The sequence below is a fragment of the Colletotrichum gloeosporioides genome, assembly GCF_011800055.1.
Source record: "Colletotrichum gloeosporioides strain Lc1 chromosome Unknown consensus_7, whole genome shotgun sequence".
NCBI lineage: Eukaryota > Fungi > Ascomycota > Sordariomycetes > Glomerellales > Glomerellaceae > Colletotrichum > Colletotrichum gloeosporioides.
Window position 1 is genome coordinate 1,157,148 of NW_025544652.1, and position 26,485 is coordinate 1,183,632.

The 26,485-nt window shown below is 54.4% G+C and overlaps 7 protein-coding genes and 2 pseudogenes across 9 annotated transcripts; 5 read left to right on the forward strand and 4 right to left on the reverse strand.

Moving 5' to 3' along the window:
- Positions 1 to 1,384: 1,384 nt before the first annotated feature.
- GCG54_00001730 (uncharacterized protein) lies at positions 1,385 to 1,924 on the reverse strand (the record flags this gene model as incomplete). Its single annotated transcript, XM_045401837.1, has 3 exons — positions 1,385 to 1,550; positions 1,661 to 1,752; positions 1,862 to 1,924. Coding segments are annotated over 3 exons (321 nt in total), but the record flags the coding sequence as incomplete, so codon positions are not given.
- Positions 1,925 to 2,466: 542 nt separating this feature from the next.
- On the forward strand, positions 2,467 to 3,756 carry GCG54_00001731 (uncharacterized protein; the record flags this gene model as incomplete). The annotated part of the gene is made up of 3 exons (XM_045401838.1): positions 2,467 to 3,253; positions 3,333 to 3,590; positions 3,659 to 3,756. The coding sequence occupies 3 exons, from the start codon at positions 2,467 to 2,469 to the stop codon at positions 3,754 to 3,756; spliced, it is 1,143 nt and encodes a 380-aa protein (XP_045270567.1).
- Positions 3,757 to 7,179: 3,423 nt separating this feature from the next.
- On the forward strand, positions 7,180 to 8,863 carry GCG54_00001732 (uncharacterized protein; the record flags this gene model as incomplete). Its single annotated transcript, XM_045401839.1, has 3 exons — positions 7,180 to 7,961; positions 8,022 to 8,255; positions 8,314 to 8,863. The coding sequence occupies 3 exons, from the start codon at positions 7,180 to 7,182 to the stop codon at positions 8,861 to 8,863; spliced, it is 1,566 nt and encodes a 521-aa protein (XP_045270568.1).
- A 4,479-nt stretch (positions 8,864 to 13,342) lies between these two features.
- Positions 13,343 to 14,104, reverse strand: GCG54_00001733 (annotated as a pseudogene). The gene is made up of 3 exons: positions 14,053 to 14,104; positions 13,754 to 13,984; positions 13,343 to 13,688 (listed from the first exon to the last, which is right to left on the reverse strand). Coding segments are annotated over exons 1-3 (629 nt in total).
- Positions 14,105 to 15,044: 940 nt separating this feature from the next.
- On the forward strand, positions 15,045 to 17,069 carry GCG54_00001734 (annotated as a pseudogene). Its single transcript has 3 exons — positions 15,045 to 15,191; positions 15,344 to 16,117; positions 16,175 to 17,069. Coding segments are annotated over exons 1-3 (1,816 nt in total).
- A 1,848-nt stretch (positions 17,070 to 18,917) lies between these two features.
- Positions 18,918 to 20,078, forward strand: GCG54_00001735 (tRNA N6-adenosine threonylcarbamoyltransferase; the record flags this gene model as incomplete). The annotated part of the gene is made up of 1 exon (XM_045401840.1): positions 18,918 to 20,078. The coding sequence occupies one exon, from the start codon at positions 18,918 to 18,920 to the stop codon at positions 20,076 to 20,078; it is 1,161 nt and encodes a 386-aa protein (XP_045270569.1).
- A 197-nt stretch (positions 20,079 to 20,275) lies between these two features.
- Positions 20,276 to 21,868, reverse strand: GCG54_00001736 (SNF1 protein kinase subunit beta-3; the record flags this gene model as incomplete). The annotated part of the gene is made up of 3 exons (XM_045401841.1): positions 20,276 to 20,320; positions 20,373 to 20,955; positions 21,120 to 21,868. 3 exons carry the CDS (start codon positions 21,866 to 21,868, stop codon positions 20,276 to 20,278), a joined length of 1,377 nt encoding a protein of 458 aa, XP_045270570.1.
- A 1,373-nt stretch (positions 21,869 to 23,241) lies between these two features.
- On the forward strand, positions 23,242 to 23,853 carry GCG54_00001737 (uncharacterized protein; the record flags this gene model as incomplete). The annotated part of the gene is made up of 2 exons (XM_045401842.1): positions 23,242 to 23,424; positions 23,560 to 23,853. 2 exons carry the CDS (start codon positions 23,242 to 23,244, stop codon positions 23,851 to 23,853), a joined length of 477 nt encoding a protein of 158 aa, XP_045270571.1.
- Positions 23,854 to 24,207: 354 nt separating this feature from the next.
- On the reverse strand, positions 24,208 to 26,040 carry GCG54_00001738 (Serine/threonine-protein kinase BUR1; the record flags this gene model as incomplete). The annotated part of the gene is made up of 5 exons (XM_045401843.1): positions 24,208 to 25,102; positions 25,155 to 25,551; positions 25,612 to 25,714; positions 25,768 to 25,849; positions 25,901 to 26,040. 5 exons carry the CDS (start codon positions 26,038 to 26,040, stop codon positions 24,208 to 24,210), a joined length of 1,617 nt encoding a protein of 538 aa, XP_045270572.1.
- Between the last annotated feature and the right edge of the window lie 445 nt (positions 26,041 to 26,485).

A 26,485-nucleotide genomic window follows, 5' to 3' on the forward strand; every position in this document is an offset into this window, starting at 1 on the left:
GTTCGGCCGGGTGCCAGGTCCAGCTCCAAATCTAGCTCCAAAGCCCAGCTCCATCCAGCATCTCCAAACCAACTCCAACTCCATCTACATCTCTCCAGGTCCGGTCCTGGTTTCCAGCTCCAGTTCGCAGCTCCATCCCACAGTTCCAATCCTCTCCCGTCCGCCGCCGCCGCAGCCGCTACGGCCGCTCCGTTGTTGGCGCCGCTTATACTTTTTCTCTATTGCAACCGCTCGTGCTGCCACGCGCTTCCCTCTAAGGGCAATCCCTTCGCGCAAAGACGAACTCGTGGGCAAGCACTGGGTCGTTTTGGCTTTTTCGCGGTACAGCCGCTTTAGATTACATCTGGGTCTCTCCGGCGCGTTACGAGGTCCAGCTTGCTTTCCTTTTGGGGCCTTCTAGCCGCACTCGGCTTGGAGTCTGCCCTACCTTACTCCACGAAACGGATATTTCTTTCCTCGTCAGCCATCCATCACGCTGGGTGCCCGTCTGTCAGTGCTCTCTCTGCAGACACGACGACCACAGAGAGAGTACCAAGAACTTTCTCCAAACGTGCAGTACCTTTGCTACTCCTCCTCCACCGTCTAGCATCGGCCTGGTCTGATCTGGCATAGTCTGGTCCGTCCCGGCACTGGCTGACCGGCCTTGACCTTGAACCTCCTAGTCTTGTTCCTGGCCTTCCATTGTTGGTCTGTTCCCCCCCTCGGATTGGAAAGTGAAAGGCAGGAGCTTGCCTGCTTGCTTGCTTCCCGTCGTCTCTTTCTGACTCTCTTGTCCTCATACAACGTCTTTCTCTCCGCCTCACCTTAACTTCCCGGCCCTAACTACGTACCATAGCATACCTGCCTAGTTTAATTCCCACCCCAATTTAGCCCCAAGTTCTCTTCGGGGTCGACGTTGCTTTTTCCGATTTTCCCTTTATTGCTTTTTTCTCCCTCTGTCCTTCCTCACTCTTACTCCGTACCTACCTACATACACTACCTGACCTTCTTTCTCTCGTCGTCCTGTATCCTTCCTGGATTCTTGTGTTCCCAGCGCCATCGACCCATATCTGCATCCCTCCCATGTATAAGATAGACCCCGAGACTACCGTTCACGTCCTCCACACACCCAACAACCCGAACCCGCCCCATAACATCTCTCTTCTCACCACAAGCTTACCCTGCTCTCCCCTGCCAGTCAAACCCCATCCCCTTCTCAAGGCTACATCGAGTCGCGTCTAGCCTCGCAGCACCAAGCTTCCAAGTAGCGAAAGTGGTTCTCTCCGTCTACGTCTCTTGCTCGGCTCTGCTCCATCCACATCACGAGCCTCATCCAAGCCCCAGCCGGTAGCTGAGCACAGCCTCGGGACACGGCCAGCCAGTCACTGCTCAACCCGCCTCCTCCTCATCTCAAGCCAGATCGGTCCGCCCGGTCCTTTTTCCTCGTCTGGCGAATCGCATCTTCCGTCAAGGCGACTCGACAGTCGCTGAGACCCTGGTGCGGCTTCATTGCCCAAGCAGATCGCGCAAGGACCGGCTTGTAATGTTGGACATCGTGGTGCATGCGGCATCTGGGATCTTCCTGGTATCAAACCTGACACCAGTTTGACAACTCAGCGCGATATCCACCCCATTCGCTGGCTTTTTGTTTACCAAAATCTAAACTTCTCTAACGACTCACAAGACACCAACGACTCGTCGCCAGTCGTCGTCTTGTCTTCCCGAACCTTCAGGCGTCAGGGCATGAAGGAGGCCGGCGCTAGCTTCGCCGAGCTTTGTCGCGACAAGCAAGACTCAACAGTTAACTTCCTTGTCTCCCCCATTCTTCAATCTATCCGGATCTTCCCTCCCCAATTCAATTCATAAAAGCACCTTCTATTACCCGCGCCCGAGGATCTGCCAGCCCATCCTGTGCTGCGCTGCCCGGCTCGACATCAGACAGACCCTACATCGGCATCACACATCAGGCCCCCTCGCCCCAAGTCAACGCTTCCTTACCTTTATCTCCTTTGACACCTTCAAAATCCAACCACTCCCGACCTGCGGCGCCCTTCCCATTAGACGCGCGACTTAACCATCCGCCACTGCCGCCGCGCCCATTCTACTCGAGTCTAGACACCCCTCTCCAACAAACAAACGCACGTCGGTACGTTGCTTTCGTTTAGAGCAAACGCCTCGAGGAAGCTCCCCGGACCGACAAACGATATCACTCATTCTTCCTGGTCATCTCGTCGCGTTTTGTCCCCGACAGCAGAAGCGTCTGGAAAGAAGAGAAAAAAAGATAGAGGGGAAAAAAAAATCATCCTCCTCCCCCCACCACCACGACCACCACCACCAAATCCGAGGGAATCTACACCACGCTGGACGGTCCCGTGACCGATCCAAAGGCCCAACCTGGCCCTACTGTACACTTCGCCAGCTCCGTTGCCGCCGGCGCACACGGTAGGCTTGCCTTCGGAGTCGACCGGCGACCAAACCCCTCGTGGGATGGATGATCCCAATCGCCGTAGGAGGCAGAATGAAGCGCCCATGCATCCCACCTCCAACCCAAGATACAACATTCAGGATCCTTTGCAGCAGCGCCGCTCAATGGCTACAGGTTCAACAGAGAGATACAACCGGCCGGCGCCGCTCAACACTTCGCCCTCACAAGCGCGGGGCATGGGAAGCACGGGTAGCTACAGCACGTACAACTATCAGGAACCGGTAGCAGGATCTTTCAACACGCCAATGGCAACAAACACAATGCATTACCCCTCAGGATACGGCCAGGATGGCCGCCCGGCAGCGCAGAATTTCGGTGGATACAACGCGGCGGCCATGACGATGGGCTACGACAACTTGACAGGCGCGACAGGCTCTGTTTACGACAACCAAGCGCAGTTTCAACGGCAGCCTGCAGCTGCACCAATCTTACCGACAGACGTGTCGACGTCGTACTTCCAGAATGACCCGAGTAGCAGCACAGGAACCTCCAACCTCCCTCATGCGCCATCCGCGAGCGCCACCGCGACCGCTTATCAACAGCCGCAGATGGCCAACTACCAGACCAACATCTCGAATGTGGGCGGGATGCCGCAGCCGACCGCAAGTGCCGACGTCTCGATGGAGGAGCAGGATTATTCTGCAACGGGTGGTTTGGAAGAGAAGTGGATGGAGTACCAGTCTGCTTTGCGGGGCGTGTTCCAAAACGTCCGCAACGGCATCCTCGAGAGCGCCAGCCAGTCGCTCCTCGACGTCTCTAACTGGCTACTGTCGCAAGTTGTTGACCTGGGTAAGCTTTGCGAGCCACTCGGGGCAGATGCCAACTTTTCCTACGCGTTCAAAATTGCTAAGACTAGGGATTTTCACAGGACTCAACCTCGACGACCAAAATCTGCATGGAGACCGGATCAAGCTCTGGAACGATTTCAACCACGCGTGGCTCGCGCTTTTCCAGATGCAGAAGGATTTGATGGAACCAGGGCGCCAACTCCAACGATCCCAGACGTTGATCAGCAAGGAAGGCTTAGAAAAGATGGGCAAGGAATTGGTCCGTCTGTGCGACGGCATCGAGCGACACGGGCTGGTTGATTATCAATATGGCGTGTGGGAACAGCAGATCATCGAGAGTAAGCTTTGCATAACCTTGGCACTTTTCTTCATGTGCGCGCAAATCAAGCTAACGGCAGAGTTCTAGTTCTCGAGGCGTGCCTGGACCTCTACGAGGCGAATGAGGAATCTGGCGGAAACGGCGGCGGAAACCAGGCAGGCTCCGGCTCCCACGGGAGCAGATAAGAGGACTTGAGATTTGCCAGCTGCTGCTCCCCCCGCTCCTGGGACCATGCCGGAAAAAGAACACGACTGGATCTCGGGGCATGTTGAAATGCTTGTAAACGTACTCTGGATGGCGGCGCTTCGGTGGATGGCTTTTCTCTGGATTGTTTCTTACACCATGGGCGGCCTTCTACTATTTCTTTGCTTCTTCCCCCCAAATGTACATTCTCGGCATTCGGACGTCATTGTGACAGAGGGACGAGTTATCAACACGATGTCACGTGGAATTGGAGTTCATCGGAGGATAACTGCTCATCATTCTCGCATTCCAAAAGGTGGTCGGGCAGGTATCAGGTATCCATGTCAGCATCATGAACGGGGCATCCGTTTTTGATTTTCTTTGGGGTTTGGATTTTTCTTTCCTTTTTCTCTTTTTTCTCTGTTTTTTTTCTCGTTTCCTTGCTTTTTCTTCTTCTGCTTGTTCCCCCCTTGGCAGCCTTTGGGCACACAAATCCTGCCGCTATCGTCCGATGGGCTAGTTCAGGCTCGAGGAGGCGCGGGGCTCAGGTGGATGCTACCCTTCAAGTAGGGCGGAACTTGAAGTTGAACAAGAACGCTAGGCGGGTGACAGGCTTGTACATTTTTCCCCTCTGTCTCTATCATGGGAAGGGGGTGGCAGGGTGTGGCGGAAGGAAACGGATATTGGGAACCGGTCATAGATGGGCGTACCGGGATGAAAGAGGAATGACGAGGAATGAACGACTTTGGTGGCAAAAAAAGAAGGGAAAAGTGAGGCCGGATACTCGCAAACGAAGGGATGAGAACAAAACAGAAAAAAAGATGTGTGTATGTCTCCTGTAGAATTTCATGTATACCTACGGAAAGTGGTTGGTAGTAAGTAGATCAGGCCGGAATGCTCTCACGAGCTTTGCGTCGTTGTCGCCTCTTTGCGCGCGCGCAACATCTTTAGGGCGGGGTGGGGTTTATTGTCGATTTCGTTTGCGCTCATCAAAGTTGGCTACTCGTTTGACTACGTTGCTTGTTGTTGCTTCATTTACGTGGCATCAAATCAGCTGTACCATGGTCCTTGGGTGTGAGTGGAGAGAGATGGATAGGGCCGGCTGCACCTACTCCATGTTGCTCCTCACATCTGCCATCACGAAATGCATGTATGTACGTACTTGTACGTATCTTGTCTTGGATCTGTCACAATCACACATGAGAAGCGATGGAGGGTGCGGTTTGCATGAATGATACAGCCAGTCAAATTGCAATGTGACATCTTCAGAAGAAGAAGAAGAAGAAGAAGATGAAGAAGCAAGTAGACAGCCCGAGGCCTTGACACACATGAAATTCACTCAGTTGGGTTGGGGAGTTAGAGACGAGAGGGACAAAAGCCACCCAATCCCACGCGCCTCACCGTCGATCTTTCTGCCCTACGCTTATTTGATTACATACATGGCCTTGTAAGCTTCATGCGGGTGATCGGTGACTACATGGGCCGTAACATGGGGTCAGAGTGGCGGCGGCGGTCCGGTTCCCATTCCAACGACAACCAGCTCCCCTCTTCCTGTCTGCTGCTGCTTGCTGCTGCCTCGCGGACTGACAGGCCGAAAGGTTGGAGGAAACAGCCCGAGGCGGAGACGGCCAGACAGACTTACAGCAAAAAAAAAAAAAAAANAAAAAAAAAAAAAAAGGTGGGGGATCGGCGGATTCATTCGTGCCCAATCGGCCTGCCTCTCAAGGCGGCGAATGCATACGACCCTTCTTCCTTTGGAGGGGGAGCGCGAGTGGCTCTCGAGGAATGGAATGACGACGTTTTTCTGCGCCGATCTCCCGCCTTGGAAAAGAGGCTAGTGACGCCAGATGGGAGGAAAGTCGCGGTGGTGGTGGTGGTCTGGACTCTTTTCGACTTTGGACCTATCAATTACATGTTCTCGGTACGGATACGGTATTGGAGTGTGTGTGTGTGAAGTAGGGAGGAGGGGGTGGGAGTGGGAGGGGGTTAGCAAAATCCAGATTTTTCTCCGCATCGTCTTTGGGCTGACTTAGACCCTTGAGGATTTTTTTATTTTTTTTTGCCACTAAGCCGTTTTGATGGTCTCTGTTCGAGCTTTTTTTGTCTACTGTTTTTTTTCTTTCCTTTTACCCCTCCTTTTGGCTCTCGGGGTCGGGCATCAATCGTAATCGTGACCCGACTCAGGACTTCTGGTTTTTTGGCCCGCGGCAAGCGAGCCGAGAGGGCGTATGCTCGTGATTGACAGTCCTTGGTGTGTATCAGTTCGGGATTTGAAGGTAAGGTAGTAAGTAGTAGGTGGTGGAAACTAGAAGCTGAGTGAGACGGAGCAGGATCCGTTTGCAGGTCAGGATGCGGGAAGGGAAACTGCCTGCATGGACAGCTTCCGTGCAGGGTGAGGTGTTTTTTCCTCTTGAGGTGCTTCTGGCACTTTGGCTGTGCGGCGCTGCGCAGTGGGACAGGGGAGGTCGTCCTGCGGAAATGGCGTTTGTGAAAACTGCACCTATTCCCGTGTAAATGCGGCTGGCAGGCAGCTAGGCAACTCGGGCTGGCCTATTAGACGCAGGCTGTGGTCTCAAAGAGGCTTGCGCGCAAGTTTGGCAGCCCGCCCCAAAACACACAGTAACATTCAATTTTGGCCCGAGGTCTGGCTGATTGACGGACGGGCGAACGGCAAGGAAAAAATGTGACCAGATTCTTTGGTTGACGCTTCCCCGGGCGCTGTTTGCCTCGGTGACCGGGGCCCTTGACAGCGGACTGAAGGGCGATAGGGGAGAAAAGCAAGGGCAGTTGCTATGCCTGACGCTGCTGGATACGGATAGTAAGCATACAGAATCTGGAATACTGTGAGGCAGGTAGGTTATGGGTGCGTGTGTGTGTGTCTGTGTGTGTGATGTGATGCAATGTGACAAGTCGCGGGAACCTTGCAGGAGGCTGGACGTAGCGTGGGGGAGTGGGCGCTGCTGACTTGTCTGGCACGGCATGGTATCAATGTTGATTGCTGTGAGACGAGACAGGGCGTCTAGAAAGAGAACGCCGCCGCGATGTAGGGCGAATTGCGCTCTTGGAGGGAGTGCGGTTGCACAGGAAAGTCTTAATACTTTCAAAGAGACTTTCCGGATTGTCTCTCGAATTGTGTCTCAGCAACTGACATGCTCGTTATTTGAGATTTTTCCTCACTCAGCAGCATGATGTTAGTTTGTGATTATGACGCTCAGTTTTTCACTATGATGATGCTGTGAATACAGGCCTGGGCAACGTTGAGTGACATTGAGTCTTGAGTCACGGAAAATAGCCGTTGATTAGATACAAGTTCGTCGATAGTCGTCTCGCTCAACTCTGAGTCATCCAAAATCGACCAATATCAGTGAGTTGGTCCCACCAAGAAGGGGCTTGGTTGTTTGCAAAGTCCAACTCAATCCCTCGTCATGTCGACCGTGACAACCACCCAACTCAGCCATGAGTCGGTTGACTTGCGAGATGTTACCAATGTTATTCCTCTCGAGACTGAGAGACAGAATCCGAGTGATGGCACCACAATCTCCAAAGCTCGCCAAGCAGCGACAACCTTCCAACTGTCAGGCCTCAACTTCTTGTCCTCGGCTGTCAACGGAATTATCCTAGTCAGTTTGCCCACGCTTGTCGCCGAGCTCAATTTGCCGGAGCAGCTGCACGTCTGGCCCATATCGGTCTACGGTCTTGCCGTGGGATCGACAATCCTCCCTGTCGGCTCGCTCGCCGACGCGGCTGGGAGTCACCTCGTGGACCTCGTCGGCTGTTTCTCCATGGCCCTTCTATTGCTGGCCAGCGGCTTCGTCAAGTCAGGCGAGCAGCTCGTGGCGTATCGTGCACTCCAAGGCGTCGCCATGTCCATGCACCTGGCATCATCCGTGAGCCTCGTGACGCAGTCCATCCCGAGCGGCAGAGCCAGAAACGTGGCGTTTTCATGTCTTGGACTGAGCCAGCCTTTGGGATTCTCGGTTGGTTTGGTGCTCGGCGGGGTGCTGGTAGATACAGTGGGTTGGCGCGTGGGCTTCTACCTGACCGGGGGGCTGTCTTTGCTGCTGTCCTTCGTCGGACTGTGGGCGCTGCCAAAGTCAGGGGACAGGCGGACGGCATCTGAAGTTGTCCACGAATTGAAGGGAAAAATGGACTGGGTTGGCTCGCTTCTGGCATCCGGGTTCATGGTCTGTTTGTCGTACTTCTTCGCGTAAGTTGATCCTCTTCCGAATGCCATGTCGAGGCTGCTGCTGAATCAATGGCCATCAAGCGTCGTAAGTTCCGATATTGGCAGTGTAAGCCATCGAGACAGCATTGCAACGCTGTGTGCGGCTGGCTTCGCCTTGCCTGCCTTTGTCGCTTGGGTTCACCGTGAGACGCGCCTCGGTAAACCGGCCTTGATACCAAACAGCTTATGGCGCAATACAGCCTTCTCGAGTGTCTGCGCTACCATGCTGTTGTCTTTCGCGGTACTCAAGTCCATGGAGCAATACTGCAGTTTGTTGTAAGTAGAAGCGCCCCACTGGCGCTGGAACATCCACGGTTAATCTCGACTCTGGCAGCTTTCAAGAGGTACAAGGGTTGTCCGCAACGGAGACGTCCACCCGACTTCTCCCCAGCCTTGTCGTCGGCATAATCCTCAACTTCACCACTGGCTTGTTTGTCCACAAGGTCTCTGCCCGATGGTTGGTGGCCGGCTCGTCGATAGTCTGCGCCGGCGGCCCGGTTCTGATGGCGCTCGCCAAGCCGGAGTGGCCATATTGGTACAACGCCTTCTTCGCCCAGCTCCTGCAGCCGATCAGCGGCGACATTCTCTTCACCGTCGGCCTCATTATTGTGTCCGAGGCGTTCCCGGAAGATACGCAGGCACTGGCAGGAGCGGTATTCAATGCGGCATCCCAGTTCGGGACCTCCCTCGGCCTTGCCTTCATGCAGGTCGTGGCGGGCGTGGTGACCAAGAAGGCGGCAGCGCGGGAGGCGCCAATCGACGCTCTCCTCCTCGGCTACCGAGCCAGCTTCTGGGCAATGACTGGTTTCATGGTGCTCTGCTTTGCCCTTGGCCTGGTCGGGCTGCACAAGACAGGGAAGGTGGGCAATAAGAAGGATGATTAGACAGAACCAGGGCTGGATGGTGGGGTGCTACAGACAATGCCCCATCGCTCTGAGCTGCTACGTGCTGCGATATCAGGGGAGGAATGAAATGTGACACAGAGACCGGCAACAGCCCGGCCTGCTGATTTTTGATAACATATTGCTATCCCTAGAGAGAATCAAAACCGGCTAGAGAAAAAGAAATATGAATGCGCAAGGTGAGGCTGGGGAGCAAGGCGAGTGGAGCAGCGTTGGTGGGTGTACGGAGTAGGGTATGCAGTATGGCATTGTCATGGTCCGCGCATGATCTGGGTGGGAAGAGTACAGAGTGCAGATCACCGGGGGCTTTTGCTCTGGGAGGCCTTGCTCTCTGTGCTGCTAAAGCGAGGGAGATATTGAAACACGGCTGAGCTACCCTGGCTGTCTTACAAACAGGGCTGCCGGCCGAGAGAGAAACACAACACACCTACTCTCTCTGCGAGGGGCGCTGCATCACATTACCACTGTCGGGCGAAGATGGGAAATTGTTCAAGGGTCGAGTTGACGCGCAACATGCACACGTCCAGACGAGTCCATCACCAGGTCAAGATATGGATGAAACTCCACTTGTTGGATGGCCGCGCCGTGCCGCTGCTCGCCTCAAAAATCAATCAAAGGCCCATTCCGCCCGCCCTGTCCAAGTCCCGGCCACATTATCCCTACTTGGTGTGAAGACAAAGTCTCGCCCAGCGAGCCCAGCACTCTGGAAAGGGCGCGCGGGATCCAAGCAGCGGGAGACGCAGATCTTCTTCGGAACAGGCAGGCCGCCGTTCGACGCAGTATCGATCATCCTGTCTCTGGCCGAGGCGGGTTCGCAGCTACGTATCAGGCCGTATGCTTGTTGTAGGGCGGCGTTGCTATGCCCCTTCCAGTTAAGCAGCGTAGCTTCCGTTCCCTCTTTTTTTTCTTCGTCTTGTGCTGTGTCCCGCCCCTAAAATTTCCCAGTGCCATGGTTGGGAGGCTTGTGTTGGGACAGGGACTCCTGCACGTCTCTCTTTTGTCATTTTTGTGTTGGTTGCATAGTTGAGAAAAATGACCTGTCACTTTTTTTTCCCGGCGCAGCTGAGTTGCTGGTGGTGTTCTCCACCACACACCCGCCCTCAGTCTGGGGACAAGGGCATCGATATGCGAGGGGTGGGAGCAAAAGAGGATTCCCTGTTGTGTGTGAACAGACATGATCTGATGATCCATGCCCAGCAGAGAGCCACTGTGGAGCGGACGGGGCTTGGTGATGTTTGTACCCGTACATGACTTTTTGCGCGTTCCGTTTCTGGATCCGGGCCTTCGCATGCGGCTTCTCCGCGCCTCCCGGAAAAAGAAGGTTGACGACCCGGTAATCCCGGAGTGGGTCCCGGAAGTCAACGGCTCCGCTCGGCCCGGTCTCCCCTGGGTTGGCACTCTAACACCCCCATCTAATGTTTTTTCTTGCTAGCCACATAAGGTCATGCACCAGCCTCCTAACATGCTTGATTTGAAGAAATCCACCCAAGTCCAATAATGGTCAGCACGTCACGAGAAGCAGTAGTTGACGCCAACTCCCGAGACATCCTGCTAGCCTCCATTCGAGGGGCCGCAGTTGTTTGGAGTGACTTAGCGGTCCGGTCATTGGCTTGTGCGAGACAGGGGAATCCTTCTCGGCCACCCGTGACACCCACGTTGTTACCTCTGAGGTCAGCCTGTCCCTGTCTACTTTAAATCTGAGTCCTGGCATCCCAAAAGTTCTTAATGGCCATGTACAGAGACATTGACGTGGAACATTTGGTTTGTGCTCGTGGTACGCGCCTTGAGGCTGACACCTAGCCAGCCAGTCGGCCAGGTTCGAGGGAGTTCACGCTTACCGGCCGGATGGGACGTACAACCAAGCTGTTGGGAAAACCTAATCCAGCAAGGGCTTTCGCAGTTTTTGATTCGTGACAGGATTGCAGTGCGTGACATCAGACATCTTACATTCGATGGTGGATATTTGGTGCATACTCTCAAAAGGCTTCTATGGTCGGAAAGCGGCAGCTGTCTGTCGTTTCACATCCGCCCAAGATCGTCCAGAAACGGGCACAGCAGGATATGTCTGTAAACTGTGGCCGCTCGTTTCTACAGTATCTTCGTCTACCTCAGGGTGGCCTTGAAGAACGTTCACCTGTGCTAGCTCAACTCTAATCTTCAAGCTCACGTAGCAACGAGAACACAACCACAAGTGGGGAGGCTTGATGGTGTTCATAGCATGATCTTTCAACAAGCATGCTGTGGCCTAACGATAAGGCTCTCGCTCTTTATTCCAGAACATCGATGTTCGAATATGGGTAAAAGAGAAAAAGGAATGAGTAACAAAAACTTAATAGTCAGCCTACTATTCACTAAGACGATCAGAACTTAGACTGAAGAGCAAGTGCTGATGACCCGAATCCACTGAGCTTTTGTTTTTGTTTGTTTTTGCCTACTTAATCTCGATTAATATTGTCTATCTTTCTCATGTACGCCTCAAATGGCCATATATTTGTGATGAAGTTAGGGTTATGTTTGAACGGGAGACTACAGTGTTTAATAACGACCACACGAGTAACTCGAGACTAGGGCGAATAGTAGAGCTTGTAGAGAATCAACTGGCTATAGCATTGCGACAGGTTTCCTTAATTACCACTTTGTGTTTTTACTTCACCTGGCGTATTCTCGGCGCAAATAAACTGTGATACTGTAGAGCGTAAAGTTTCAATCTGACTGCGGAACTGCAAGGGCTCATGAGAAGGACTACTCAATTATCCTTTGTTTTCACCGTTGACCCTGAGCTGTGACAAAGCTCTTGGGAAGAGTGAAGCGACCACCAGTGCTACATTTCAGACTTCGCTGTTACAAGCTCACTATAAATACCAAACAAATCATCAAATATGGCTTTATGCAGTTTCTCGTTACAGCGATAGAAGCTATTCACAAGACTTCATCGTCTCGAACTCGGTGCTCTTTACGGCACCTTCATGGAGTTGCACTTCTGATAGCGGGCTTGCTGCACTTCACTGAAGTTGATTTGCATTTCAAATTTTTGAACTCCCAGGTTCGTTATGAAAAGCGGGTTGATGTGTCACAATTCAGAGGAAGGTCATTGACGGAAGTTCGTGATAAGCAGCAAATTCTGATGAAAGCTGCGCGCTTGGATGCCCGGAGGTTTTCAAACCCCAGACCATAGAGATGGACCTGCCATCATCGAGCATCGCCCGAGACTTATTTCCACTGCTTTCCGCAAGAGCTTGCTCCATGTTTCTGTCCTCGATCTAGGCAAAGACATCCTTTGAACATCATCGGGCACGTGAAACAGTTGGTAAAAGAAGGTGATATGTGAAAGGAAGCAGAAAGATCTTCAAAACCAATTGATGAAGCTCTAAGTAGAAGCCGTGTGCGTAGCGACACAAGACAATTGAAGTTCTGGACGATGCACCCCCCGAGACTCCCCGCTCATAGATGCAGGAGGCGTAGATATAGGTGTCAGTTTGAGATCTCATGCTCGTATGAGCCTCAACGCAAGATGAGCACAATGGATAGCATCCGACTCGTGGGCACGATCTGAGTCAACAGGGAGAACGACTAAGTTTCATGGAATGAAATTGGAGGATGCTAATCTCTGACAACCATATGCTCGCTTAGGCACTTGCTGCAGGATATTTACGTCGGTCTCATAGTTCTAGATGGCGAAAAGGACAAGTTGAGATGGAACGTTCAGACGAACTGACGCAGCGAAACTTCTCTCCCAAAGGCATGGAACAACCTATACTTCGATTCGCAGGATTTGACGGCAACCACAGCAGATCCTACACTCGTTTCCCCTAGAGTTGCTAGTGTCAGAGCACGGTTCACGGCTGCTGGGACTGCCATCAGCGTTGCATATCGCTTTCTCGACTTGATGCGATTAGGGGCCGGCCACAGCGCTCTGATGCCCAACCAGAAACAGGGATTGGGCTGTTGCAGTGCGTGCTTGAAGGGTGATTTCGAGAGCACATCACGGAGGTAGTTTTCCACCACCGGAACCGCTAGGTTCTGTCGTCCAGCTGCAAAGGTTGGCAAAGAAGCGTCTAGAATGGAGCTAGCTACACCAGACCATTAGTGTTGTCCACCAACCGTTGACTACGTTTACTTTTCTCGCCCGCTTGGCCTTGCGCAGTACCAATTCTCACTAGCCATAGCCAAAGTTGAACACTGAGACGTCATTTGCTGCACGTAACTTACATTTCTTGTGCGATTGCAGCGGCCTAGAGTCACCTCGGGGAAGGGTGCGCAGCCCAGAAGCCAAGACATATTTCAATTCAGACCGAGCGACGGTTGCTGTGCCGCCCAAAGGAGGTTTGGTGTATCTCTACCCAGAAGAGTGTTGCATTTCATGTCTCATGATCCTATCCCGCTTGCCATCAAGATCTCGTTCTCTAGAATGTGTCTGGAACGTATTGTCAGCCTTTATCAAGCGCATTGAACGTCAGAATATCAAAACTCACCCAACGTCATGCTCATGCTGACATCCGTGTTCTCCACCATCTTCGTGAACTCCTCAAAGCTGATCTTGCCATCTTTGTCGAGGTCCGCCTCCATGATGGTCTTGTCCACGATTTGCTGTAGCTGCTGGTCCTTCAAGTTGCTTCCGACCATCATCTTGAGCACAATAAACAGCTCGCCGTTGCTGATGTAACCATCGCGGTCGATATCGTAAACCTTGAAAGCGAAACGCAGCTTCTGCTCCTTGTTTCCCTTGGAAGAAAAGGCGCTGAGACCTGATACGAACTCCTGGAAATCAACGTCACCGCCACCGTCTTCGTCGAAGATGGCAATCATTCTGCGTAAAGACATCCTTAGCATTGTGCCTGATCTATGTCGTGTACCGATCGACCTAATTCATACCTTGTTGCCAGAGGGTTGGAAGAAATCTGGGGAAGGCTGAGGAACTCATCGCGCTCGATTGTGCCGGAGTTGTCCTGCAGAGAGAGTCGGTCAGTGTCGGTGCCACTTACGACATGGGTCGGCAATGCGCGCGACTGCAGGATGGAATGCCAGGGACGCAAAAAAGAAAAAGACATGCCTTATCGAGCTTCATGAAACGTTTCCTTAGACGGTCAACCTCCTCTCTGTCGACTGTCTGCCCGTCAGCATGCCGCCCAAGTCTGTGCGACAAAGAAGTTGACTGCGGGGGAGGGGCTCACAATTGGACCCCTGGACGATATTGTCCAACACCGCACTAGTAGTGTTGCCCATGATGGAGAATGCGGGCGATCGATCTCGACGGAAGCTGTGGTGATGCGCGGTGAGAAAAGGGGGCCAGGTTTCGGTATCGTGCTGGCCGTCGCAAGTGGGCTTTTGTCGAGCTTCAAGGTCGCTGGTCCGCCGTGGGGTTCGCCGAGGTGGGAGTAGGGAGGTTTCCAAGTACGCGAGGCTAACTACAGACGTGGTGCGGGAATGTCAAGTTGAGGTAAGGCAGCCGACTCGCTGTTGATTGGCCTGAGTCTTGGATTCGGGCAGCTGAACCGGAGATGTTCGTGCACGGACCAGATGTCAATCACCGCGACAATTGGCTGGCATGCGATAGGTGCACGACGTCAACAGCGGCAAGTATCAGATGTATCACCACAACCATTTGAGTTTCGGAGATATGTGTGAGATAGATGGGTAAACGGGATGCATCTACACGTTCAACCGATCAGGCAAATGTTCCAGAAGTGATGGTGCTTGACACCCTTTCCAGTGCTTGTTGCTGTTGTCGCCATCATCAGGTAAAGGCAGCACGTGACCAAAAGCGCCTTCCCCTATTCTGCGGCGTGTTTTTGGGCGTGGAAGGTGCCAGGCGCCCCAGGCTTAAGAAAGTCGGCGAGTCTACCTTCCAGGTCCCGACCTGGTCCGAGCGCCAAAGTACTCCCTCACCGAAACTCAGCTGCACGGTACTTGACACGACTCCAAAGTCTGCTCGAGACGACGGATTTTTTGGCGACTGCCAGAGAAAAGTTTTCGCACGCCGCGACCATCTCAACGTCACCTCATCAAGCAGCGACAGTTCGATCATCAAAACAGACACCACAACCACATTTTTTATCCCTCAAAAGCATCAAAGTCAAATTCGCATGCCCCGGTATATGACTTGATCGACTTTTTTTGCGGATTTTCCGCCGGCTTTCCGCCTTCCACCCCCCCACCCGCCACCATGTCTACGAGGAAAGTCCGAGTCAAGAAGTTGAGCGTCAAGACGCTGCTTCCGGTGCTCAGAGAGGATGATATCGATCCCAGCGAGTACGAATCCTTAACCACCGAATCTCAAATCGCGACTGGTGTCGAAGCCGCCGAGGAAACTGTGAGTCACTTTGCTCCCAAATCGCAGCCAGATATCACGTGATGCGGTCATGTGACCCACCTTGGCCTGCCTCCCAATCGGGCGACCCACCTCTACTGACCGACCACTCGGCCGATGGTGACACTACAAACATACTGACCTTAACTTTGTAGGAATACCATCTTCAGTCCATTCTTAAGGAAGCAGGCACCAGCAATGACCAAGAAATTCCGGTCCCGCCTCCTCAGGAGAGCCAGATCAACTATGATCAACTCTATCCTAGTCACTTCCAGCAACCTACCTCGTACATCCGCTTCTCACAGACCGTTGAAGAATGCATAGGAGTTTCCTATGACATGACAACCGAGGACGATGAGTTCTTGAAGCAGTACAATTCTACCAAGAAGACCGTTGCCTCTCAGCTGTCCGAAGATGACTTCGAGCGCATCATGGAGGTCTTCGAGGAGATGGCCTCAGAACAGACGCCATTCGCCTCGATAGACAACACCGTCGTCAGCTATGAGACAATGCTTCCTCAAATCAGCCAGCTCGGCACTCAGAAGCTAATGGCGCATTCCAAGCACGTGTATGAGCACTGGAAGTCGCGAAGGCAGGCCACCGGCAACAAGCCCCTGCACCCGTCCGTCAAGTTCGAGACGCACCAGGAAAGTGACGAGGCCGATCCTTATGTCTGCTTCAGACGTCGTGAGGCCAGACAAACGCGAAAGACGAGGCAGAGGGATGTGCAGAGTGCCGAGAAACTCAAGCGACTCCGCAAAGAGCTCGAGGATGGACGTCAACTCATCATCCACTCATATGAGCGTGAGATGCTGAAACGTGAGGTCCTTAACCTGGATCGAATAATTTTCGAGCAACGAGCCAGGCTCAAGGAGATGAAGGTCAAGCTCGGCATCAAAACCGAGGACGACGATCTCATCAACCAAAAGGTATGTCGAGCGCTCATGTCGAAGAATCGCATCGAGGTGGATGCTAATTGCATGCAGCCTCAGAAGAAGAAGCCAGTGGAAGCTCCTGCGTTGCAGAGACCTCCAGGCAACCATCTGCGCATCGCTGTGCGGCCGGACGGTCGTTCCATGGAAGCAGACCTTGTGCAACTTTCAGACAAGCTCGCAGAGAAGGAGAACGAGCTGCGGGCGGATGTTGAGAGCAAGGTTCACAACCATAGGAAGTGGAACCAGAACCATGTGGATCTCACCCGAGATCCTTTATCTCCGGTCAAGGAACAGGGCATGGAAATCAACTTCCGGCCCGCCAAGACCCAGTATTTGATGACACCTCCGGCGTCCACCTCATCCGAGTCAGACGCCATGGATATCGACGAAGAAGAGCCTGTGGTTGAAAGGGGCAATATGTCGATATTCCAGTTTACTGCTGGCGGCAAGGAGAAGCCTCCAAACAGCCAACCAGCATTCCGCCGTCGCATAGGACGGTTGAACCGGTTGTGGATAGACCGCCGGGGACTGACGACGCCTCCGCGGATGGATGGCGAGGATTATTCGGATCGGTGGAAGTATGACCAGGATGACGAGGAAGAGACGCCGGTGTACGAAGTCGACCCCTACGACACAAGGGCGCTGAAGTTCCGCGCGACCATCCCGTTATCGCAATATGTGTATCCGAGGCGGCAAATACCACAAGAGGGTATGCCTAACGTAGTGCCTACGCAAGTTGCTGGGGTCTCTGGCAGCCGACCGGCACTACCTCCACCGCCGCAGCCACACACGTCGCAACATGCGCAACAGTCGCAACCGCAGCAGCAACAGCAGCAGCAACCACAGGCGCCTCAGGCACCACCGGCGGCTCAAGCTCAAGCAGCGGCCTCATGAGGGCTGCCCGTGGCTTGAGTGCGCCCTTTCTCTCCTCATCATCCCCGGATGACGTGTTGTATACCCCTCGGTGTTTGGTTGCTCCTTTTTGGTATGTAAGATGGTTTGGCGGCAGGCAGGACGGTCGGATCGGCGTGGCGTTTTTGGGTTGTGGTGCCTCTCATGTAAAGTGTATGACTGTAAAGGAAGCAGGCGGTGGAGGCTCTTCAGCAGACGGGTGGTCTGCCCCAAGAGACGAGACATTAGGAGAGGAACATAGATTCCACACCCCAAACAATAGAAGATCAAGAAATGACCTTCAACTTGCATCTTCTCGTGCCATATATTTGCTTGTGTATCCACCGTCGGAGAGCCTGAGCATGTGGAGGCTGGCGGTTTCGGGAGGAGACTGTTTCGTTGATGCTAGCTTACGCAGCTGGCGACGGTGCGACGTTGCTCAGGGCTGGATCCTGTGATCTGAAGGATGTTGCTTTTCTTTGTGTAGGGCGCAACGGGTCATGCTCATCGTTTGCTGCAGCTAGCTGTGCTCTAGAGAGTGTCAATCTTTTGTGGTGGTGAACGGAGGACCGGTGGTGATGTGACTCGGAGAGCTTGCGACAATCGTCATACCCAGTGGGCGCCTTCTTTGGTGATAGCCACCACGGCGAATTTGGGCAGCCCTCGACATGATAGTTCGGTTCAGGAGCTTCAAGGCAAGCACCTCATGTACATATCTGTAGAGAGAAAAGAAGCTGAGAGTATTTTTGGGGCCTGGTGGTTGTCCGGCGTCAGCAGACTGGCTTTGTCACGCCCCGATTCGGCAGAGTAGTGTCCGCAGATCCCTCGGCGATCACAAGATGCGGAAGCCAGGGAGCTGGTACAGGACTCTGAGGGAAAATTAAAAATTTGAAAACCCAGGCTGGGGAGAATCCAGAGGAAAAGTCGCAGCATTGCCAAAAGAGGGGAAAGAGGGTTTTCTCAGCAACCCGGGGAGAGGAGCATGGGAAACCAAAGAAAGAATTGTGTAGTGAGAGAGAAGAGGAGTTCCACTTGTCGAGGCTTGCCTGCTGGTGGGTGTGGGGATATTGCGTTGGAACCTTACCTTAGCAACTTGTGTGAGGAATAAACGACCAGCCCGCCCGCCCGCCCGCGCGCCTGTTGCTACCACACCTCGTTGTAGGTACGGATACGCTGCCCAGGGTTTCGCCTTTGGAGGAAGGAGGAATAGACAGGAGAAGTGTGAGATAAGAGCTAACGTGGAAAAAGAGCACGGGACCTTTGGAGGGCCGACCACACCGTCCGTCCCATCTTCCTGTCTCTGCTCTGCCCATGTAGGTATTTTCCCGCTGCTTCCTCTGTGCGCCATGTATTGTGTGTCGGATCTTTTGTGATCCTTTCTTGTCCGCGAGACGGCGTTTGCCGCGCCATCTCTACAGTGTATTTACGGCGGCACTGCGTAAGCAGCCTCAGGTACGACACCCGCCCACTGTACCGCTGTACCCTTAACAAGGTCGGTTAGGTGGACGGAACGGACTGGTCTCGCGACCGCCCAGGGTGTCACGGGCGCAGGGCGAGCAAAGGGTCCGGTGCGGTGGGAGAGACGGTTGTGGCAGCGCTTGTGGCAGGGAAGATGGGACCCACACTTTCCACATTTCTCGAGGGACATCCCACCAGAGCGTTACCCCTCCTACGTCAACTTTTTTTGACGTCTCGGCCATTGGTCCCTTTTGCGACGAGGAGCGAAAAAAAGACGAAGACGAGTCACAATCGCGATACTTGCGAGAGTGGGACCTGCGCATCACAAAGCAATTCCTCTTAAGACGTTTGAGCAAACCGGGAAGCTCATCGGTGCCGGCAGAAGCGTGGATAGACGAGCAGAGACCAGAACGAAGCCATCGCGTCCCCCAAACCCCTCCTCCCCATGACCGAAAACCGACCGCCAAAGAGGACCCACGATCTCGATCTCGACCAAGACCCATCACCACCCCTTCCCGAAACGGCTCCCTCCCCTGCGAAGCACACGACCGCGACAATGTCCAAGAAGAAAGGCCTCATCGCTCTCGGCTGCGAGGGCTCAGCCAACAAGCTCGGCATCGGCGTGATGCTCCACAACGGCGCCGAGTCGACCATCCTCTCCAACATCAGACACACCTTCGTCTCCCCGCCGGGCCAGGGCTTCCTCCCCAAAGACACCGCAAAGCACCACCGCTCCTTCTTCGTCCAGCTCGCGCGCCGCGCCCTCCGCGAGGCCGGCGTCTCCGTCGCCGACGTCGACTGCGTATGCTTCACAAAGGGTCCCGGCATGGGCGCCCCGCTGACGAGCGTCGCCGTCGCGGCGCGTACGCTGTCCCTGCTGTGGGACAAGCCCCTGGTCGGCGTGAACCACTGCGTAGGACACATCGAGATGGGGCGCACAATCACCGGCGCGCAGAACCCCGTCGTGCTGTACGTGAGCGGCGGAAACAGCCAAGTCATCGCGTACGCGGAGCAGCGGTACCGAATCTTTGGGGAGACACTGGACATCGCAGTGGGAAACTGTCTGGACCGGTTCGCGCGGACGCTGGAAATCAGCAACGATCCCGCGCCGGGATACAACATTGAGCAGCTGGCCAAGAAGGGCACGCGGCTGTTGGAGCTACCGTATGCCGTCAAGGGGATGGACTGTTCGTTTTCCGGCATCCTTGCCAGCGCGGACATCTTGGCGGCACAGATGAAGGCGAGCCAGGCCAAGGGGAAGGAGACGTTTACGCCAGCAGATTTGTGTTTTTCTCTGCAGGAAACGGTCTTTGCCATGTTGGTTGAGATTACTGAACGTGCCATGGCGCATGTCGGCAGCAACCAGGTTCTGATCGTTGGTGGCGTCGGCTGCAACGAAAGACTGCAGGAGATGATGGGCGAGATGGCCAAGGAGAGAGGAGGGAGCGTCTACGCGACGGATGAGAGGTTCTGCATTGACAACGGGATCATGATTGCACACGCTGGTCTGCTGGCTTACGAGACAGGCTTTAGAACACCGCTGGAGGACAGCTCGTGCACGCAGCGGTTTAGAACAGACGAGGTCCACGTCAAATGGAGAGACTGATGCCAATGTGCTCGGTTAATACGGCGTTTGAGGTCGTCACATTTCTATCGTTTCCATGCCTGCGTGATCTTCCTAGTCAGCCAGCTTTGGCTGGATGGTAACAATTCTCGTCACCGCAGCTTGCCCCAGGTCGCCCCTGTTATCACTGCCTAAGATCCCAAGAAACAGACTGGCTCGACCTCAGTCTAAAGAGCCACCTATTCGTCTGTTGTTGTGGGTTTGTAAATGATTGTCGTTACGTACTGTGCATGAAGTTAGTTTTTGAGCAATCCATCATTAGGAACTGCTGCTTACCTTGTTCTTGTAACGAGTCGTTGCTGAGACTGCCAAGATGTTGTTCTTGATGCTGCTCGTGGCCAGATGGTTCAGGACAGTGTGGTTGGGCATGTTGAGCACGCTGTTGTCGTCCTTCATGAGGACCGCGGCGTTCAATATAGGCTTGCCCAGGAAACCCGGAAGACTGGGGGGCGTTGGCAGCTTCTCAATTGCTGTCACAGCATACTGGTAGGCTGGCGAATCTTCAGGTTGGTCAAAGTCGACCAGGTACTTGGGTATTTGGTGGAAGTATTGACTTGGCGACGGCACCTCCTTGCCCTTGGGGGGTTTCGGCTGTTCTTCGCCCTGCGCTGCCTCGCCCTTGGGTGCGCTCTGGTCGCTGGCCACTGTACCGGGCGCGGGGACGGGTCCCGGCACCACGGGAGCCTTGGCGGGGAGGTCGTCGGCGCTGACTTCAATGAAGTTGACCAGGTTGTTTCCAAAGTCCACAGTAGTCGGCAAGTCGGGCGAGGTCTGCATGATTCCGTCCACCAAGAACCTAACATGGTGTGTACCCGGAAGAATGTGTATCGTGCCCGCGAATACGCCAGGTTGGCCGTCCCTATTAGACAGAGCTGGGTCAGTAACATGCTTTCTGATAATATGTCCTGCGCGCGAGGCTGGCTACGAAGAAGGCAACTCTAGTGGCGGATTCTGACACCACTGAGGAGCCACGAGTGTAACGCACACATGGCTGAGACTCAGACACGCAGAAGTAGGACTTACACGGGATGTAATCTTTGTTTCCGGTTCCACTGGAAGATTGTTCCCGTAACATAGATCTTTCCTCCTCCTCTGCGCCATTCAAGGCGGGTCGGCACAGTGGGCCTTGTCTTGTCAACAATCAACTCCTCGCCATCCTCCTCATCGACAGTGGTCGTGCTCAGCGCCGACGACTTCCTCGTCATGCCATCCGAATCGAGGGCTTCCACCTCCGTCACGGAGGCCTCGCCATTGTCCGCAGGTGCGATGATGGGCGAGCCGGGAGTGTGTATTTCCTCCTCGATAGGCAGAGGCAGACGAGGAGGGCGGGTTATGTACGACATGTCATTGACACTGTTGTTGGAGACCAAAGCTGGTTCAATCATGTGGGCGGAGTAATGCGACCTCAGGGAGGAGGATTCGGTCGGTGCGCTTGGGACGTCTACGGGCTTGCTGGGCTCATCGCGGATGATGTGCTTGCTTTCCGGTGGCTTCGGCTGGGGAACGGAAGTACTCGAGTTCGAGGATGGAGAGCCGGTGGTGAAGCTGGAGATGGGAATGGACTGGAGGGGCTTGTTGGCCTTGGTGACCGTGGAGCCCTGGGCTTGAGTAAGGGAGGGCTCAGGCGGAGCAGCGACTCGCTCGGCGGAGCGCGGGGGGATGATGTGTTTGGACTCCCGCTTGTGGTGATGGTGCTTGGGTGAGTCCTGCGACGCTGGGGCGGATGAGACAGGCGTGGCAGGCTTGGAGGACGAGGAGGGGTTGTTGCCCATTTTGTCGTTGGCTTTGCTTCTTCCAGATTTGTTCCTCGGGTGGGACACGACAGACTGATGGTCTGGGGTGTGGTTCGGGGTACCCTACCTGGCCAGGCCGACGGGAGTCTGGATCTGCCAGTATTCAGGTAAGCGGGCGTGTGACGTCCGGCGGAAACGGCACCTGGGATGCGGTGCAATCGCGGGATTGCGGGCGGATTGGGCTTCGGGGGGGGGGGGGGGGGGGGGGGGGGGGGGGGGGNGGGGGGGGGGGGGGGGGGGGGGGGGGGGGGGGGGGGGGGGGGGGGGCGGTGCGGTGCGGTGCAAAGGGCGCGCAAGGCCAGCGCAGTCCAAGTGCTGGACAGCGATTCGGCGGATGGGCGGTTGAGAGATGGTGAGGAAGGTCGCAGTGGGAAAGGTGCTGTCCCAATCTCGCACTTCCACGTTGGGCAAGTTGCTGCGACTGGCGTTCGTGCGATCCTGGTTAGGTAAGGCGCGATTGCAGAAAGATAACTAATCGCGGGGTTGTGAGCTGATTATCGCATTCTCGAAGGGGAGAAGACGACGAAGCGACAGGATCGACGGTGGGCAGAGGGCGGCAATCTGTGGTCGCGGTTGTGTCGTGAGAGAGGGAGGTCGCGTACCGATCGCTGGTGGATGTAGTGACGAAAGGCGAAAATGGCCGGCTGGTTATTTTTTTGGTCCAGAGATTGGATGAGAAGTCAAATCAACAACAAGCGAGTTGGAGGGGGTGGTGTGGTGGTGGTCAATTGCCCAAGTTCCCACGCAGGTGCTAATCTTCCAACAAGTTTTGGGGGAGGAGGGGGCCGTAGACTCCACGGAGGGCAGTGGCACTGCCAGATAATAAGCTCTACAGGGCCGGTACTCGTAATCGCATACTGGAGAAGGTGAGGACTTGAGTACTCATGGGCATCCGCTTACCCGATACTCGACATGGCCCTTGCGCGCACCTTAAGCTGGGGGCGCCCCTGGGCACTGGAGTTGGCGGGGACTACCTCACTCCAACGGAAGGCTTGCTTGACAACTTGAGAGAGTGAACTTCATCTCAGGTCACCTCTGCTCGCGTGTGCACCAGCCGTCGCTCTATCAACCGCCAACTCAAGCAGCGTAGCGGGCAAGCCAAGGAATGTGCTACCGTTCCATCTCATTTCAGCCAGCCATCGCATCTGAACATCACGACGCTCCTTCACCCCAGATTCCTGTCTTCCCCCCCTTTGGACCATCCTCTTCGCTACAATTGCAGCTATTATCCTGAATTAAGTGGATCAATCGCCATGCTCTGAGAAGCACAGCACTGTTCTTAGACGCATACGCGACTCTTCATCACTGACAACCAAACAACATATTCACGGTTTCATCGTCTTCATAGCAGCATGGCCTTGGTATCGTACACGTCCGGCGTCGTCGCCGTAGCTACTTTCCCCTTGCGTCTAGCATGGAAACCCGTGGCTTTGTTCATCAATTCGGTGCTCATGCTGCTCTCACCCCTAATATTGATGGGGTACTTCGTCGTTGGATGGTGTCAAGCTGTCATCGACTTCATAGCCAGTCTTCAGGTAAGCTGATCTCCCTTGAAAGCCCTTGCTTTATCCTGATACTCTGCTAACACTGCAATCCGGCCAGCCTCTCTATACATTTGTTGGTGTTTCCAATCACTTGGTATCAAATCTTCGCGTGCTAATCCAACGCAGCTGGCCTGCGGTGCCTTCATTGGCATACTTGCTGGCTTGACCATGTCCTGCACGTCCAGCATCATCACTACAGTCCTTGGCATGCATGATAGAGGCTACCAAGGTCCACCAGCAACACCTGCGCCCTCGACGCCATCATCAGAACGACCAGGGACCGGTAAAACCGAAGATTCGTCGTCTTACGAGACCGATTGGCAGCTGCTCAACAAGCCACCTCCTAAGCGCCGCAGGAATAGGCCAGGTCTTTGGTCTCAAACCATTCACGAGGAGGACGACGACGATTCTGAAATTTGATAGCAATCCGGGCTTTCCTTGATATACCCTGCAGCGTACTGATGCAATCATGAAGATAACTGAGAAACTTTAATGCCAGCCTTGTTCGGGAGTGTGCCTCCCCCTCAAACGCCTGTTCCTGTCCGCTCGATTCGCCTTTTACATTATCTTGTTGTACATCCAGGTGCTCGTGCCAACGGAGAAAAGACTCATACCTGACGCCGGATGTACCTAGACCAAGTTCATCGTCACCTCCAGCGCCTCCCGCTGGCTGATGAAATGATTACATTGCCCCCAGGTTCCGCGAATTACCTATTTCGAGCACTGTACTCAGAATGGTGAGCTGTTACTCGGTCTTCACGAGTCCCGTTTTCCCTATCTGCGGTACCCCTCTCGTTCACGATCACGTTCTCTCATTGGAGATCGACTGCGACTCCTAGTCCGGCGATCCCAGTCTCGATCATGCCATCGCTCATCCCTACTGTTGCGTCGGCGTTCTCGCGGGGGCCGATCATCCCTGTGTCGTGGGCCGTCGTCCCTCCCATAGCTTGGGATGTAGGTGTCAACATCTGGTCCTGGCCGTGGCCCTCCACGGCTTCTGGGTCGTCGGTCTCTATCTCTGTCCCGGTAGCCGTCTCGCTCCATTGGGCCGCCGTTGGCATATTCTGGCGGCGGAGGCCTAGGCGGCAGCCCTCGTTCCCCACGCTCGCGCTGCCAAGCTGGTCTTCGTTCCTCGCCGTTTCGGTGCAGTCCAGGAGCATTTGAATGGCGATTTCCGTTAACACCGTTGCGATTTGAGTAATTCTCGGTGTTATTGAAGCCGGCATTGGCACCGTGTGCATCGGGACCAATGCCTACCGTCCCGCCCTTGGGTGCTGGAGGTAAAGCTGCTTTGCGGTCGTGGAACTTGCGCCTGTCCAACTCGTGGCTGTCTTCAAAGGTTGGGAGATCATCAGGATTCGCCGGCATGGGGGCCATCTTAAAGTAAGGGTGGTTCAGGGCGTCGGCGGCGTTGATGCGAGATCGCCAGTCGAGTCTGAGGAGTTCCTTTAGGAGAGAGATAGCCCCTGAGCCGTATTCTCTGAATCTTGTGGATAAACTGCCAGGTCTCGTACGTGGGGAAACGGCCTCGGCGCCAGGAAGTGTGTTGAATAGAGGCATGTTCTCTGGCGTGGGTGATCCCATCAAGTCCCAGATAATGTCTAGCTGGTGAGAGTCACTCTCACCCGCCAAAATCGGTTTCCCAACCAGCATTTCGCCAAAAACGCAACTAACCACGGGTTAATAGTCTGAAGAGTGAAATTGTAGGTCTCAGATCTTACCCGACTCCCCAGACGTCAATAGCAGTTGTGTACTTCTTCAGGTGAAGCAACAGCTCAGGGGGTCTGTACCATCTAGTGACGACGAGGCCAGTGTATTCCCTCTTGCCCTCCCCAGCACCGTGTCCTAACCTAGGTGTGGGTCCCTCGTAGTGTCGAGCCAGACCAAAATCTGCAATCTGGAGGATGCCCTTATTGTTGATGAGAAGGTTGGCGGCTTTCATGTCGCGGTGTAGGATGTGGTTGTCGTGCAGGTATCGGAGGCCCTCCAGAAGTTGTAACATGTAGCACTTGATCTGAGGCTCGGTGAAGGTGACCGAAGGGTTGTCAAGAAGACCAGAAAGATCGTGGTCCATGTAGGGCGTGGCCATGTACATAATTGGCCTCTTGCGCTTGTCGCCTGTAACAATCCGCGTCAGGAATTGTTGGTTCGGAGACGAGTGACTCAGCAGCGACTTACTGGCTCTCTGGGGATGCTCGACGGCCATGTCCACTAGCTGCAGGACGTTCTTATGGGATAACAGCTTGAGAAGCTTAATCTCGCGCAGCGCCGTGATGGGGAACTATCAATCGTCAGATGACTTCGCGGCGAACTTGGCATCCAAAAGTTGCATACCCCATCTTTCTCATGGTGCATAATGATCTTCTTGAGGGCAACATGGGCTCCCGTCTTCTTGGATTTCGCGCGATGCACCTCACTGTCGAGCTAGGATTAGCACGGAAAGCGCGCCGTCGCAGGGCGAACTTACCCAAAGGTACCCTCACCCAGCTTGCCAAGGAGATCGTAATCTGTGATTCGCGAGCATCCTACAAAGCTTGTCCTGGGGCGCTGGTGTTGCATCGCAAAAGTGCGAGGCGAGTCGCTGGCGTTGGGCGCGCTGGACTCCATGATGGCTGCGTTGCGCGGCAAGAAGCGGCGATCGCGACAAAAGATTGACGTGCCAGTTCTTCAGGTCGTATGTGCGAGATGGTTATGAGCGGAAGGTACCGATGGGTGGCAAGCGCATTGCTAGGTTCGAAATCGAACGCAAAGGCTATATCGCAGCGGGCATCGGTGAAGATTGTGACGGGCGTTCTTCGACGGAGGGAAATGTCGTGGTCGCTGTCTCAGCCTGCCAACTTGCTTGAGGATGGAATATGGATTGGTGTCGGGCGGTGGACATGGCAGAATGCACGTCCCAAGATGGCGCGGGAGTTCCACGTTGGTCTGGAGGCTCCGTGAGGGGTACGTATCTTTTCTTGCAAGGGCCGGTACGCTCATCTTTATTTTTGTTCCGAGCTTCTGCGTCATCGTCCGATGCTAGGTTCCAGTTTCTGCAAGTTGCAGTCAGTCT